General features: G+C 38.1%; 2 protein-coding genes across 2 annotated transcripts in view; one reads left to right on the top strand and one right to left on the bottom strand.

Moving 5' to 3' along the window:
• Positions 1 to 27: 27 nt before the first annotated feature.
• The window catches only part of LOC144980584 (uncharacterized), a 38,039-nt gene continuing 20,929 nt past the window's right edge, over positions 28 to 17,137 (top strand). Inside the window, 8 exon segments of the mRNA XM_078928260.1 lie at positions 28 to 138; positions 3,712 to 4,294; positions 9,606 to 9,720; positions 11,385 to 11,459; positions 12,066 to 12,192; positions 13,774 to 15,437; positions 15,439 to 15,446; positions 15,657 to 15,835. Coding sequence (XP_078784386.1) covers positions 12,126 to 12,192; positions 13,774 to 15,437; positions 15,439 to 15,446; positions 15,657 to 15,835 — 1,918 coding nt within the window. The 5' untranslated portion in view covers positions 28 to 138; positions 3,712 to 4,294; positions 9,606 to 9,720; positions 11,385 to 11,459; positions 12,066 to 12,125.
• LOC144980585 (uncharacterized) lies at positions 4,780 to 5,139 on the bottom strand. The gene has a single exon (XM_078928261.1). The coding sequence runs from the start codon at positions 5,137 to 5,139 to the stop codon at positions 4,780 to 4,782; it is 360 nt and encodes a 119-aa protein (XP_078784387.1).

Below are 17,137 nucleotides of genomic sequence, written 5' to 3'. Positions count from 1 at the left end.
TACCATATTTATGGTTTGACTGAGGCAGCAAGTCTCCCCAGCAATTTGCATAGAGACGACAATGACAGGGTCATCCTCCGTTTCCGAACTCAAATAGCAACGAGTGATTAAATTTCTGGATATTTTAATTGGATATTGGTGAGCCACATCCACAGCAGGATCTGCTTGATAATTTTCGCTACTGGGTGGGAGTGGGAGAGGAGTGGAGGCGTAGAAGGGGTGATGTGTTAATCGAAGAAGAGGGAGGAGGGAAAAGCCATCTTCAACTTGCGGCAGTTACTAGAGAGCTGAGCCGGTGTTACCAATACTTAGCTTCTATAACCAGGACAAATCATTCGTTTGGACAGAAAAATAAATAAAAACTTACCGCTTACCGTCAAAAGCAGTTTAGATTTGAAGATGCATTTGTTTTCTATCAAAAAACATTCGGTAATGGACAATCCTTGATGAATTTCAAAAGTTGTGTTGAAATTATATCCTAATTGTTTTCATGATTAATTCCTCGCGAAATCGTGTGGGTCCCGTTTCTGTTATCAAGGTTCCGCCTAGCCAGGCAGGGTTGCCAGATCATTTTTGAGTAAGAGACCAAACTAGCTATAGCAAGAGGCCAGATTCCTCGGCAGGAGCCCAAATACCACCAAACCCACCTTAGCCTCGCGAAAACTCTTTAGATTTGTTAAACAATTTAGATAGGATAAGGAAAATTCGTATATATAGAAGCATTAGCAAATGCAATCTGTGGCGTTAGCACGTGTTGCATTTAGATATTTAGATTGCCAAATAAAATAAGTTTTACCGGTACCAGAGTAAAACGATATAACAGGGAAAGTCAGAGGAAGCCAAAAAGTTGGTTACAGGAGGCCAAGTGGCCAAACCAAATGCAATTTGGTGCATTAGTGCAGTAAAAATTGGTGCGCAAAATTAGTTCGTAGCGGATGCGAGACTGCGTGCGTGTGTGTGTGTGTGTGTGTCTCTTTCTTTTTTTTTTTGGGGGGGGGGGGGGGGTGCGTACACGGTAACGGGGCATCTCGCCTCAGGATCTACGTACACGTCAACTGATTTACCGTTGCAACACATGCAATAGATGGTCCTCGCTGTCGTGACCGCGCGCGCTCGTGTGTGTGTGTGTGTGTGTTATGTTTTTAAAAATCAAAACAATTTTAACCATTATTGGCGAGATTCCATCTTACACTCCCCAAACTCCAGATCTTAGTCTTAATGTTATCATTAAAAGACAAGCTTTGCGATTTATAGTTTAATTGAAGCCCGAGTCGAAATATACTCTTATTACTGCTCTCTTGCTGGAAACGATTTATTCTGCATAAGCAATATGCAGAAAAAAAACTGTCACTGTAAAAGGTTAAAGTTTCACGAAGTACGCTCCGTGAACACCGCTGTAACATTCCTTTGATCTACATCATCAGGCAACCCATTGTTTCTTTCATCTTTTCCCATTCCCCCTTACTATCCCCCCCCCCCCATTCCCCCACCCATCTCTCTCTCTCTCTCTCTCTCTCTCTCTCTCTCTCTCTCTCTCTCTCTCTCTCTCTCTCTCTTGTCATAATGTTATCCCTTCCCCTTCCCATCTCATTGTAAAATGAAAACGTTCTGCTGTTTGCAGATACATGTATGATTGTTTTGTTTTTTCTCTCTCACTAGGCATTTGAAAAAAAACAAAAACCTGAAAAAAAAACAAAACAACTTAACCTTTTAAAGGCAAATATCAATCTTACTTGGACCAAAAATAAAATCTTACTGTTTTCATCAAAAGACAAAAAACAAAATACAACTTAAAAACATGAGCTTTTATATAGGGCAATATCCACCCAACGTGCTCAAAGCGCATTTTATCAATATTCTTACTGCTCTTATGGTGGAAACGTTTTTTTCTGCGTTAAAAAAATAATATAAATGAAGACTAGTATTTGAAAGAAAAAAATCAGAGTCACTGGCAAAGGGTTAATTGCAGTACTCTTGCATCCTGTGAGACTCCTACGGCACTTGCTAATCATAAAAAGGGAAATAGCAGCAACCAACAATACTAAGGTGAAAAAAAAAAGAAGAAAAAAAAGGTGGGGGGGGAAGAGCAAACCCAGTAGCAATGCAACCTTTTAGCGGCGAAATTCGATCTTTGACCTAACACCAAATCTTCTATCATCAAAAGACAAGTAACGGCAAAACGATTATAGACAATTGAAGTCCGAGTTGCGATAGTCTGACTGCTCTCTTGGTGGAAACGCTGTATTCCCCGTTAACAATGATAAAGATAAAAGCAAAAATATAGCTTCGCTGTTAAGGGGTTAAGAACACCTGCAACTGCTGCCAGCATCCTTGAGATGCTCTACGTCACCCAAGGTCACCAATCGACACGTTTCCCTCTCGTCTGCATGCACCCCCCCCCCCTCCACTCTCACGGTGGTGGTGGCGGCGGATAAAAAAGGCCTTTTTTTCTTTTATTCAATCAACTTGACTGCTGGTGGACCCTAGGCCTCTCTACAAGTCCAAGAAATAATACTCACTTTTTCTCTGCTCCAACGAAAATATCTACCCCCTACCGGTCTAATTATTTGTAGCAGACGACAAATTTCTCAAAAAGGTCACGTGACACTGTAAAAACAACACAGGAAGTCCATGAAAGCTTATTTACGGCATTTCCTTTGAACCGTGTAAACAACAAAATTTCGTTTTCATTCGACTCAACGGGTCAGATTGGCCGGTATTTTTTAACGAACTAAAGTTCTGAAAAATCAAAATGTTTCTTAGAAAGGTGAAAGATGCTAGTTTTTGAAACAGAGGTAGGTTTTTAAAAAAAATCTTTATATTTTACGTGAATGCATGCTCAAGGCGAGTTGGACGTGCAGCGGAGGTTGGTCGGCCAAAGGCGAGGCTCTCTAGCTATTACTAGAACCCAATTTAAACTCCCACTATTACTGTAACTTACCTCCTTTGTCTCGATTCCCGAAGTTGTGATAGGTTTGAATTATATCTCCTTATGTTGTATTTTTGAACGTTGGAATTTTATTTCAACTTCATCACAAGTTATCGAAGTTCATTCGGACTCTAGATAATAATTCAACATTTTATTGAATTCGTTTCGGGATTGGTGAATATAATAAATATGATAATTTATATTATTTTAAAAAGTAAATCGATGCTTCCCTCTGCCAGCTTTCCACTACCTGTCTCTTTTTATAATTTATTCTTAATCTTATTTTCTTTATTGTAATCTTCTTCTTCTTGATAAAATTAATTACGTCTACATTCTTTTCTTTTCTTTGTTGTTAACAGTAACAGTTATCGATTTTACATTGACTGATTCACCCTTCTTCCTTTCTTCTTGATTCTCTTTTTCTTCCTCCCCTACCTACTCCTGTTTCTTCTTCTTCTTCTTCTTCTTCTTCTTCTTCTTCTTCTTCTTCTTCTTCTTCTTCTTCTTCTTCTTCTTCTTCTTCTTCTTCTTCTTCTTCTTCTTCTTCTTCTTCTTCTTCTTCTTCTTCTTCTTCTTCTTCTTCTTCTTCTTCTTCTTCTTCTTCTTCTTCTTCTTCTTCTTCTTCTTCTTCTTCTTCTTCTTCTTCTTCTTCTTAAAGTTGGCAGCTCAAAGTAAGTTACTCTCATCCTGATCATTGTCAATCTTGTATAGTAACACCGACACACATTGTCATTTTTTTCCATTATCTCATTAATTTTTTGGTGCTATGTTTCTTTTTTCAGTGTCCCTCCTTATATCCTGTAGAGAAAAGTAAAGTTGGAAGGGTCTTGTAAAGCTGAAGTGGAAAAATCTGTGACGGTTTCACATGAAAATTTCAGACATTTGAATGTTGGATTGGAAGATGTTAAGACAGAGAATTCCTTCCCACCATTTACTTCCCTTGAAGATCTAGTGGAAACCGAAATAACAGCAGAGACCTCATGCCAGTCTTCGAATGTCAGTGTTAAACTTGAATTGACAGAGGTGGAAAATATACCAGAGTCTCATCTAAAGTCCATGAATGTCAATGTTAAACTTGAAGATGAAGACATCAAGGCAGAGAACTCTTCCCATAACACAGATGTCAATATTATACTTGATGATGAAGACATTATTAAGGCAGAGAACTCTTCCCATAACACAGATGTCAATGTAAAACCTGAAGATGAAGACATCAAGGCAGAGAACTCTTTCTACACTTGTTCACAATTCACTGATGTCAGTGTTAAACTTGAAGATGAAGATTCACAGAGCATTGATATTAGGGATAAAGTTAAACTTGAGGACAGAATGTCAACAGAGCTATCTTCTGGGACACAATGTCAGGTGAGATGATATCCTTTTCCATTTTTGTAGTATTGTCTCCGATGAAGATGGTGGTGGTGACTGTAACAGTGGCAAAGACGACAATATTAATAATGATGATGATGATAATAATAATAATAATAATAATAATAATAATAATAATAATAATAATAATAATAATAATAATAATAATAATAATAATAATAATATATACTTTATTCATCCAAAAAAATGGAACTTCATTTACAGACGTGGCATGCATAAAAATATATAAACACATCTATGGCGACAATGTATACATATATATATATTGTAGCATCTACTTTACTGGAAACAACAAACAATGAAAGCAATGTGTAGTGAATTTTATAAATTTAATGAGTTCTCTCGTGTTTACGTTTTTGTCTGATCTGGCGTGTAGAGTAGTCTTGCAGTCAGCAGTATGTGGTAAGTCTTCGTAGTTCGTAGGAAACGGAGATCGCCACACATGCCCCCCCAAACACGGACTAGTCATCTTTGTAGTACCGAGGTCGTTTAATGGTACGTCCTGAGCGAGATAGCTTCTTAGTAGGCACTACGTTAGTATCATCAGAAGCAGTACGGGAGTTTTGTATGTTTCTGTTCGATAACTTTCTGTTCGTATTCGGTGGGCGTCCACGACGAGGTGGGGTGGCAAGGGAAACTGGTTGCGTAGAATCGACAAATGCAGGTTTAAGTCGGTCAATCGAAATCCGTTCTGCTTTGCCACCAACATCAATCAGGAATTGTTTATCTCCAGGGATTATGACAACATAGGGACCTGTATACGGCTTCTGAAGGGGTCCTCGGTGGGTGTCAACACGGATGTAAACATATTTTGCTGACATCAAGTTCTTGGGTAAATTTGTTTGATGATAGCCGTGATGATGTGTTGGCCGTGGTGAATGAAGGGACACGTTTTGCCGAAAGGTTGCCAAAAAGTCTTTAGCGTGGAAGTCTGAAGGATGGTCGGGTATAAACTCTCCAGGGATTGTTAAAGGTTCTCCGTATACTAATTCAGCTGGAGAATGACCGATATCATCCTTAGGTGCAGTTCTTAAACCAAGCAGAACCCAAGGTAGTTCATCCACCCAATTTGGAGTTATTAGACGAGCTTTGAGGGATGATTTCAAAGACCGATGAAACCGTTCAATCATGCCGTTGGACTGAGGGTGATACGCAGTTGTGTGATGAATCTGCACACCAAGTTGACTGGCCATCTGTTTCCATAGCGTGGATGTAAATTGTGAGCCCCTGTCAGAAGTCATATCAACAGGAATACCAAACCGCGAGATCCAATTGGAGATCAGGGCTTTTGCACATTCTTCTGTTGTTGTGGTTTGTAACGGTATTGCCTCAGGCCATCGGGTGTTCCTGTCAATTATAGTAAGGAGATGGGTGAACCCCCTTGACTGAGGTAATGGTCCAACGAGGTCAATGTTTATATGTGAGAATCGCTTTCCTGGGACATGGAATGTTTCTAACGGTGCTCGTATATGTTTTTGAATTTTCGAAGATTGGCAGTTGTGACATTGCTTAACCCATGCTGACACTTCTTTCTTAAGACCATGCCAGATAAACTTCTTGCTGATAAGTCTGACTGTGGCCTTAACTCCAGGATGACTCATATTGTGAATAATTTCGAAAACTGGTCTTCTGAAGTCGGTAGGAACGATAGGTCTTGGGTAGCCAGTTGAGATGTCACAAATTAACTCTGGACCCGAGTCAACGGATGTTTTGACGATTTTGAGGCTTGTTAATGCAGTTTTGTAAGCCTGTATGTCAATGCTATTTTCTTGGGATTCCGCCATAGCTTGATAGTCGATGCCAATTGAGACTGAGTTTGTAACTGCTCTTGAGAGACAATCTGCGACAGTGTTGTTTTTTCCAGAAATGTGTCGGATGTCAGTTGTGAACTCGGATATGGCAGATAAGTGCCTTTGTTGACGAGCTGACCATGGTTCAGTTGATTTGGACATGGCATGGATTAATGGTTTATGGTCTGTAAAAATAGCGAATTGTCTCCCTTCAATGATGAAACGGAAATGACGGATGGCTAAGTGAATACCAAGCAACTCCCTATCAAAGGTACTGTATTTCTGTTCAGGTTTACGTAACTGCCTGCTGAAAAATGCCAATGGTTCCCAATTACCTTGATGATTAAGTTGTTCAAGGACAGCGCCCACAGCTTGGTTGGAGGCGTCAGACGTTAAAGCGAGGGGTGAGTTCAAGCAAGGATGGGCTAACATTGTAGCGTTACTTAGTGCATTTTTACCGTCAGTAAAGGCTTTCAACATTTCTTGCGTCCACGTAAGTGCTTGACGTTGTTTTTTGACTTTCAAAGCACTATATAGGGGTCGAAGTATTTCAGCTAGTCTCGGAATGAAACGATGGTAAAAATTCAACATCCCGAGGAACTCTTGAAGTGACTTGATGGTTTTTGGTTGTGGAAATTGTTTAACAGCCTCAATTTTTGTCGCCATTGGGACAGATCCAGAATGCGAGATGTGATGGCCAAGGAAGTTAAGAGATCTCACACCGAAAAGACATTTCTCAAGACGGATAACGAGGCCTTGGTTTCTAAGTCTTTCGAATACGATTTTGAGATGTTCCATGTGTTCTGCCTCAGTTGAACTTGCAACCAGAATGTCGTCTAAATAACAAAATACGCAGTCTAAATCTTGTAAAATGGAGTCCATTAAACGTTGGAATGCTTGTGCTGCATTTTTTAATCCAAATGGCATTCTTAAGAACTCCCAAAGGCTGAAAGGGGTTATCACTGCCGTTTTTGGGACGTCTTCTGGAGCGACTGGAATTTGGTGGTATCCTCTGACAAGGTCGATCTTCGAGAAGATGATCTTACCGTCTAAGTTTGCTGTAAAATCATGAATGTGTGGGACAGGATATCGATCTGGTATAGTAGCATCGTTAAGTCGACGAAAATCTCCGCAGGGACGCATTGTGCCATCAGCCTTGGGGACCATGTGTAATGGGGAAGCCCAAGGGCTCTTTGATTTTTGAATTATGCCCATTTTCTCCATTTCCAAAAATTCTTTTTTTGCACACAAGAGTTTTTCTGGAGCCAGGCGACGAGCACGTGCGAATACTGGGCGACCTTTGGTTGTGATGAAATGTTGCACGCCATGTTTCACAGTTGCCGTTGAAAATGTTGGTTGAAGTAGTTCTGGATAGTTATTCAATAATTTTCTGAATGTATTGCAGTTCGGCTCGAGTGGTGAGAGTTCGGCGTTTGCGCAAACTGAACTTACTGAACAAGGTACGTGCGAAAACGTTTCAGCGTCGATAAGGCGTCGACCACGAATATCCACAAGCAGATTATGATGACGTAGAAAATCTGCTCCAAGTAGGGGACGTTTGACATCAGCTTTGATAAGTCGTGCATTGAATGAACGCGATCCAATACGTATGTTAGTTTCGAAGCATCCGTATGTTTTTATTGTAGAACCATTAGCAGCTTGTAATGCGAGATCAGAGGAACCCAAGCTTTTGTCTGGCGCAGAGGCGGGTGTGACAGATACTTGAGCTCCAGTATCTACTAAAAAACGTCGGTTTGAATTTTCATCGACGACGATGAGTTGGAGATTTTTTGATGTGGGCGCGTTGGCTGAGTAAGAATCCGGGTCGACAGCAGAATTTACTGTTGACCCGGCTTGGCGTTTCCCTGGTTCTTCTTGTTTTTCTTAAATGAATTGAAGAGTTTGCATGTTTGTGCACATCGACGGGCATTTGAACCAAACCGTTGATGGTACCAGCAGAGGGAATCTATTTCACTGGTCATGGTTGGTGTGTCAACTTCACAAGTAGTATGAGAAATTGAAAAGGAGTTAGAGTTTGAGTGAGCAGCGTAGAAAAAATTGTCAGCTTCTCTGGCAAGTGCCCTGTAATCATCCAGGTTGGACGAGTTTGCTAATGGAAGTCTGATGTTTGCTGGAAGTTGTCTTAAGAATAACTGTCTGAAGAGCAGACAGGGCTTGTGTTTGCCGAGGAGCACTAACATCCTGTCCATTAACTCAGATGGCTTTAAGTCGCCCAAACCATTCATGTTGAGTAGAGATTCCGCTCTCTCTGTTTCCGAAAGGCCGAACGCAGACAGCAGGAAGTTTTTCAGTATTTCATATTTACCTTCCTTGGGTGGTGATGATAGAATAGCAAGGGCTCTAGTTGCTGTGTCTGAGTCTAAGGCAGCCACTACATAGTAGTACTTTGTTTCATCGCATGCTATATCGCGTAAGGCAAATTGTGCCTCGCTTTGTGCAAACCACGCTGAAGGACAAGTGGTCCAGAATGTGGGCAACTTCAATGCTACGGCGTCGATAGACATGTTTATTATTATTATGTTCTTGTGAAGAGTTGAACTGGTAAATAGTAATAATAATAATATATACCTATCTCTTAAGTTGTTTTAAGTCGGGGTCACCAATGTAGCATCTACTTTACTGGAAACAACAAACAATGAAAGCAATGTGTAGTGAATTTTATAAATTTAATGAGTTCTCTCGTGTTTACGTTTTTGTCTGATCTGGTGTGTAGAGTAGTCTTGCAGTCAGCAGTATGTGGTAAGTCTTCGTAGTTCGTAGGAAACGGAGATCGCCACAATATATATATTCAAATGCACAAAAATGTAAAAAAATATACAACCAAGAACCAATAGCGACACTTTATATATTAATTTTATAAATTGCGATAGACCATACCTCTGGCCTCTAGTCCGAACTTGTGTGTGTATATTTAAAAAATAGAATTTAATTTAAATCACAGTTGCGCATTAAAAATTCAAACACCATGTGGTAAAAATGAATTTAGGTGACATTTTGATGATGTTGAAGATAATGATAATAATTGTTAAGTAAATATAACAGAGATTAAAAACGGTTTGTTATCTTAGAAGAAGACAAGAGTCTCCAAAACACTTTGTGACTTTTCCTTGTCCTGGTCTGTCTGACCAATTGATCTCTAGTTTTGAAAATGTGAAATGGAGGAATTGAGTTAACACAGACAAATAGCTAGAGGTGCCTAAATGAGTCAATAAAATGGAGATAAAGATAAAGGCAGTAAATCTGACTCATGAATGAACAACACAAAACAAAACAAATGACGTTTCGGCCTTTGGTCGTTTGTTTTGTTCATTCATGAATCAGATTTACTCCCTTTATCTTTATCTCCATTAACACAGACAAGTTGTCTTGATTTTGTTTGTAACAAGTTTTGTAGTGCCAGTGGTTGTCCGACAATGTTATAAAATCTGTAGCTTTATTGTATCTTTTCATGCTTTGCCTTTTTTTTTCTTTTTCAGGAACTCTCCATTGTCAACAAAGGTGATCCGAGTTATAAAACAATTAGTGAGGAGCCTGTTCCTTCCAATGGTTTTGGGTCAGAGATCACGTCTATGGTTTTGGAGACTAGACAAGGTAATTTTGTGATATTGTAAATGACTTGTGAATATTTGTCCATTTTGAGTATGGGCTTTCTCTTCTCTGATGTGTAGGGTGCCTAGTCTTCCCAGTCAATAGAGAGACAATGGATGGAGAGTTGGAAGGGGGGGAGGGGGGGGGGGGAGAGAGAGAGAGAGCGATTTCATCCATAATTCTATCACAAGAGATACCTTCGAATAACAATTTTCTACGACCAAAGCCAAGGTAATTTTTTGATATTGCAAATGACTTGTGAATATTTGTCCATTTTGAGATGGGTTTTCTCTTCTCTGATGTGCTCAGTGCCTCGTCTTCACCAGTCAATAGATAACATGAATGAAGAAATAGAAGGGGGGGGGGGGGGGGGGGAGGGGGAGAGCGATTTTATCCATAATCATAATTCTATCATAAGAGATATCGTCAAATACCAATTTTCTACAACCAAGGCCTTGGTAATATCAGGGAGTTGACAATTACTATTACCGTTACTGTCTTGTCTTTCCCCTCAATTTCCTTTTCACATCATTTCCACCTCATCCCTCCCATTTCACCTTAAAGGTGCCAATTCAAAATCACTGTATTTTATATACAAATAAAATAATATTTGCTTATCTGTTTTCAAATACTAGATGTAAATTATTGTCTGCTACAAGTGTATGGAACAGTAATATTTCAATCTAGAGATGGATTGTAGTTTCTTCTTGACTTTTTTCATGAATAATTGAGAACTCTAAAAATAATGAGATTTTTCATTTGGTCTGCCAGTTATTGTTTCAATCGAGTCTCTTTTTATTTCTCACAACAGCTACACAAAATCATTTACAAAGTTGGGATGTCCCATAATACTGAGGTTACATTTTTATTTTTTAAAAACTATTGTCTTGTAAAACCCTGAGTCTTTACAAACATCATTCCTCACTCACTCATTCCCATGACCAGGGGTCATCTGAGGAGGACTCGAGGGATGCAGCCTTTACAATCCAGTGCCACTCATTTCAACCATTTACCTTTTCTATCAACTCGTTTAGCATCAGTCTTGTCCAATTCCTTGATGTTTTTCTGCCACATTTTCCTTTGTCTTCCTCCTCTCTGTTGACTTTCCTTCTGCTCTTGCATTGCATAATCTCTTGCTTCAAGACTCTTCTCTTTTTCATTCTTTTCTTTTCTTCTTTCTTTTTCTTCTTCTTTCTTTTCTTCTCTCTCTTCTTCTTCTTCTTCTTCTTCTTCTTCTTCTTCTCTTCTTCTTCTTTCTTCTTCTTCTTCTTCTTCTTCTTCTTCTTCTTCTTCTTCTTCTTCTTCTTCTTCTTCTTCTTCTTCTTCTTCTTCTTCTTCTTCTTCTTCTTCTTCTTCTTCTTCTTCTTTTTCTTCTTCTTCTTCTTCTTCTTTTCTTCTTCTTCTTTTCTTCTTCTTCTTTTCTTCTTCTCTTCTTCTTTCTTCTTCTTCTTCTTTTCTTCTTCTTCTTCTTTTCTTCTTCTTTTCTTCTTTCTTCTTCTTCTTCTTCTTCTTCTTCTTCTTTTCTTCTTCTCTTCTTCTTTTCTTCTTCTTCTCTTCTTCTTCTTCTTTCTTCTTTTCTTCTTCTCTTCTTTCTTCTGTCTCACTTATTTTTTCTCTTCTTCTTCTCTATCCTACTTTCTTTTTTCTATGAATTTATCATTTCAAAGATCATTTGAAGGCAGAGAATGAGACTCATCAACAATCGAGATTAAGGACCCAAGTATGGGAGATTCTAGAGAAAAGTGAGTTGATTTTAACATATACAGAAGAGTGAAGGAAATATTTCTTCACAATATTCTGCAATAATCAAAAACAACAAAGAAAAAAAAACAAAAACCTTTTTATGATGCCATGTCTTGAACATGACAGTCCCAAGTCCATAGAATACTCAGAGCAGAAGGTCCTACTTAAATGGCACATGAAAGCTGGTGTTAGATACTATTTTTAGATTCTTTGCTACATCGTACACTCTGCTTAATGACGCACTAACCCGAACTCCAGAGGGTGTGCGATTAAGCGGAGTCGCCTGTATATCTACCCTCCACTGTAGTTTTGCTTATTATTCAGCTGTCGACAAATATGGGGATAACCCTTGAATCTCTTTTGATGAAATTGTTTGTGATACACATCAGCCAATAGACATCAACTTTTCCATAGAGATTAAGAACGAGTGACAAAAGTATCTATGAGAGAAAACATTCTTAACACATGATAAGATGTGTAGATATAGCTATTAAATCTAAACAAGATAAACTTCACATCATGATGAGATAGTTAATCATAATTTCAAATATAATCAGCTTATGTATGGAAAGACCTCCCTTGCTTTCTTTGTGTATCAATTTCAGCTGGCTATGCAAGTCTGGCTACAGAATCGATTGTGACTCAAATGATAGAGATGTTGATGAATGACACTGGAGACAGAGGGACAGCTAGCAGCTCTTCTGGGAGTCAAACCTGACACACAATCCAATGGTAAAGATTTCACATTTACAATGATATTTATTTGATAATTTAATCAAGTTATGTGTTAAGTGTTAGAGATCAACTGACCATTTAACACTCATGACAACTGGATAACCAGTCATTGAGCTATGAGTGGGTCATAAAATTACCTCTCTTCACTGGAGGAAATGAAAAAAATTTACTGTTTACATCCCAAAAGCATATTGTCAACCCATTGCGTCCAAATTTTTTCATAGTGATGAACAGTAACAATTGCCTGCTACCCTTTGATTAGACTCCAAGTATCCTTCCAGACCTAGGGCTTGACAATATTTTCCGTACCATCCGGTTTTTGTAAAACTGCTATGCCTGATGTATCCCTGCGTTTAAATTTGATGTATTTCCAGAAGCGATTTGTTATGCCACCGTTCAGGTTTATATTAGAATTGGAGTCAGCTTTGATCATGTCAGTGATGTATTGGTCATGCTCTCTCTTAAGTTGTGTGTTTCTTTCCTTACGAAGAGCTCTAAAATTGTCTCAGTCCTGTTTTTTGTTTGACTGTTTTGGAAAAAGAATTAACACACCATTACTGTATTCATTTTAAAGTTCGAGTCATATTTTATTGCAAACAATGAAAAGATCAAAGAAAATCTGCATTCTGAGATAACTGTTTGGTCAATCATTATCGGTATTCAAAATTCGTAATGTCACTTAAAATATAAGCCTGCATGCAAAAAATGACGGCATCACATGTTGTAACTTTGGAGGAATTTGCAATATTCCATGTGCATGGGACTTGGAACGGACTATAGGTACAGATTCATAGGTAAAGAGTTCATGCACTGAGTGTCATCAACAATGCAATGTGCTGGCTTTGTCTTCATACTATAGTCAATAAATTGCAATCTTATTACACCTCTGAATGAGACTAAACACTACACCTTATTATAATGATACCTTACCAATTTTTTCTTCATATTCTTTGTAAATTACTCAACACAGAAAACTCAAATCACAAACAAATAGGCCCGCTCGCAATTTGTTGTTTAGGCTTTTATTTTCAATCATTTGAATGAATGACCAAAATATTAAATTTTGAGAAAGAACTCTCAATTATAATAATCATTAATAATATAAAAGTAATACTGTTATTATTATAATTATCATCATCACCATCACCTCCATCATTGTTCGTCATCGTTTTCATAATTAAAAAAAATGTATTTATTTGTTTATATATTTATTTATTTATTTATTCATTTATATATTTTTGTAAGGCCTATTTCATAGTTTTAACAGTTAACTAATTATGATTTATCATGGTGTCAAATTATTTGACAATAGTTTGTGTAATGAAACTAATGAGAAAAAGATGTGAAAGTTTATCTTTTGATTTGTAAGCTCGAAATTTGAGAAATTTCAACATTTGGATGTTCTCACTCATAGTTAGGATATAGTTTGGTTCTTCTGTTGCTGCGGACATCTCCCAGTCAACAATCTATGTTATTTATGCCTATCATGCATTTCAATCAGTGGGGTTGATTTCTCACTTCAATAAATGTTTTAGTTAATTGTTTCCTTGAGCTAAGAATTCTCTTATCAATTTACAGATAACAACGATGTTGATGGCTGTGATCAGTATTTGAATGATGGACTTCATGAAGACTTAAAAGTTGAAATTGATGTCGATGAAACTACAGACAGTTGTGTGGAATGGCACAAGCTTGGCACTGATGTCCAAACCAATCACGATACATCTTTTGAACAACTTTCTACAAATCACAATGGATCAGAAGCAGAAACTATTGAAATAAACGAGTCAGAAGTGGAGGAGAAATCTCATGATGCTCGTTACAAAAATGTTTCTACAAATTCAATCTTCAAGTCATCCATTGATGTTCAAAAAGAAGATAAAGCCCATGAGAAACCTAAAAATATGTCTCTTAAATGTCATATTTGTGGGAAAGTATATACTTGTAGATCAAAACTTTTAATACATACACGAATCCACACCGGAGAAAAACCATTCAAATGTTTGACCTGTGGAAAAGCTTTTATCAGAAGTTCAAGATTAAAAGAACACATGACAACTCATACTGGTGAAAAACCATTCATATGTATGACCTGTGGAAAGGCGTTTAGTCTGGTTTCAAATTTAAAAAGACACATGAGAAATCATACAGAAGAAAGACCATTCAAATGTTTGACCTGTGAAAAAGCATTTATCAACAGTTCAAGTTTAAAACAACACATGACAACTCATGATAAAAAATCATTCATATGTTTGACCTGTGGAAAGGCATTTAATCACGTTGGAAATTTAAAAAGACACATGAGAACTCATACAGGAGAAAGACCATTCAAATGTCTGACCTGTCAAAAGGCATTTTTCACAAAAGGAGAATTACAAGCACACATCAGAATTCATACGGGAGAAAAACCATTCGATTGTCCGACCTGTGGAAAAGCGTTTGTCACCAATTCATATTTAAAAGTACACATAAGAATTCATACAGGAGAACATCCATTCAAATGTTCGACCTGTGGAAAGACATTTATCACTGCTATACAATTAAAACTACACATCAAAACTCATACGGGAGAAAAAGCATTCAAATGTCTGACCTGTGGAAAGGCATTTAAAACAAAACAAGAATTGAAAAGACACATTAAAACTCATACGGGAGAAAAACCATTCAAATGTCTGACCTGTAGAAAGGCATTTATCACAAAACAAAAATTACAAGTACACATCAGGACTCATACGGAAGACAAAGCATTCAAATGTCTGACCTGTAGAAAGGCATTTATCACAAAACAAAAATTACAAGTACACATTAAAACTCATAAGGGAGAAAAACCATTCAAATGTCTGACCTGTGGAAAGGCATTTATCACAAAGCAAGTGTTGCAAATACATGTCAGAACTCATACGGGAGAAAGACCATTCAATTGTCTGACCTGTGGAAAAGCGTTTTCCCAGAAACAACATCTTCAAGATCACATCAGAACTCATACGGGAGAAAAACCATTCAAATGTCTGACCTGTGAAAAGGCATTCATCACAAAAAAAACATTGCAAGTACATGCCAGAACTCATACGGGAGAAAGACCATTCAAATGTCTTACCTGCGGGAAAGCATTTATCAGAAAATACAGTTTTCTAGTACACACCAAAACTCATACAGGAGAAAAACTATTTAAATGTCCTACTTGTGGAAAGGCATTTAGACAGGGTGCACATTTAAAAAAACACGTCAGGACTCATACTGGAAAAAAAGCCGTTCTAATGCGTGACCTGTGAAACCGCAAGTGCCAAGAACACTCAATTACAATGATACATCACTGCTCATACTGGAGAAAAAAATATATGATTGTGTGACCTGTGGAAAAGATTTACTCCGAGTGGACATTTAGAAGAACACATCAGAACTCATACAAGTGAAAAACCATATATTTAAATGGCAAGTCATTTACCACGATTGCAGTTATGACTGCACATCAGAACTCCTATGAGAGAGGAACCATTCAAGTGTCTGATCTGTGGCAAAGCATTTACTCAGGTTGCAAGTTTAAAACAACACATACGGGTGCAAAACAATTTAACCCATAGAGGCCCGGTGTTTACTAAAAAAAATTCCGCTGAGGCCCAGTGTAAGGGGCATAACTCTTAACAAAAAAATACCAACACAAAGTTAAAAAATTATTAAACGAGAACCAAATGACATAAAATTATAATTTTAATTCCTTTTTATAGCCAGATAAATTTGCTTTCGAATGATGTATAACATGACATGTTTTGATTTCAATAAATTGGGAAAAAAAAATATTTAAAAAAAAAACTTGTTCCCCGCACCCCATCCCCGTCATTTTCGTCAATCTCGGACTCCGATTCAGTGTTCGAATCACCTTGATCGGGTGCTAACGCCTCGTCTTGTCCATCCCCACCATCGTTTACATCTTCTTTTTCTAGTTCGATATTGCTTTCATTTCCAAAATCCTCTTCATCGTCTACACCACTCTCCAAAACATCATTTCTAGCGCCACGCAACAAACTAGTGAGGTACGGGAATGCCATTTTTCTGAATTCGATTACTCACTTGCTATCAACTATATAAACGTGCGGTATAAAGGAAACGGAAATAGAACGATCGCATTACGTTTACAATGTTTCCGGTTTAGAATAAAACGAAGTGATTCGTTGCAATAACAAAGTAAACATGATCCATTTTTTCTCGGGGGCCGCGGGCGATGACGGGCGATGCGGGCCTCAACAGTCGCGGGCGACTCCAGGGGAAGCGGGCCTCTATGGGTTAAATGTCGTACTGTACCCGTGGAAAGGCATTTACTCAAGGTACAAATTTAAAAAGACTCATCAGAACTCATCATACAGGCGAAAAACCATTTTATTGTCTGACAATAAAGGCATTTACCGGCAAAATAGTTTTCGTCAGGGACTGAAGACGATGTACAAATGGGGGAAGGAATGTCAGCTTTGTTATCACATTCTTTTTACCACAATCAAGAGCTGCAATAGAGAGCAGGTGGGAGGAGTGGTTGTCCAGGCCAGGAGAGATTGTTTCTCATTCTCAGTGGCACACCGTGCATGAGTGGCAAAATGCTTCAGACTTTTCAAGTTCTCTTCTTCCATCCAGCCACTTTGGTTGCAAAGATTGTTGATTATTGCACCCCTGCACCAGTCCCGACCAAAGGACAAGAAACCCATAAAGTATAGAGTACCGGTATGACGAATAGGACAAGAAACCCATAAAGTATAGAGTACCGGTATGATGAATTGGACAAGAAACCCATAAAGTATAGAGTACCGGTATGATGAATAGGACAAGAAACCCATAAAGTATAGAGTACCGGTATGATGAATAGGACAAGAAACCCATAAAGTATAGAGTACCGGTATGACGAATAGGACAAGAAACCCATAAAGTATAGAGTACTGGTATGACGAATAGGACA

The sequence above is a fragment of the Berghia stephanieae genome, chromosome 10 (assembly GCF_034508935.2).
Source record: "Berghia stephanieae isolate SIO BIC M18660-M18661 chromosome 10, UCSD_Bste_1.3, whole genome shotgun sequence".
Lineage (NCBI taxonomy): Eukaryota > Metazoa > Mollusca > Gastropoda > Nudibranchia > Aeolidiidae > Berghia > Berghia stephanieae.
The sequence above is the reverse complement of the archived record's forward strand: the minus strand, read 5'-3'. Positions and strand labels throughout refer to the sequence as shown.

Bases quoted from the DNA above. Each gene is read 5' to 3' on its own strand.
- LOC144980585 (XM_078928261.1), bottom strand. From the start codon at position 5,139: ATGTCAGCAAAATATGTTTACATCCGTGTTGACACCCACCGAGGACCC.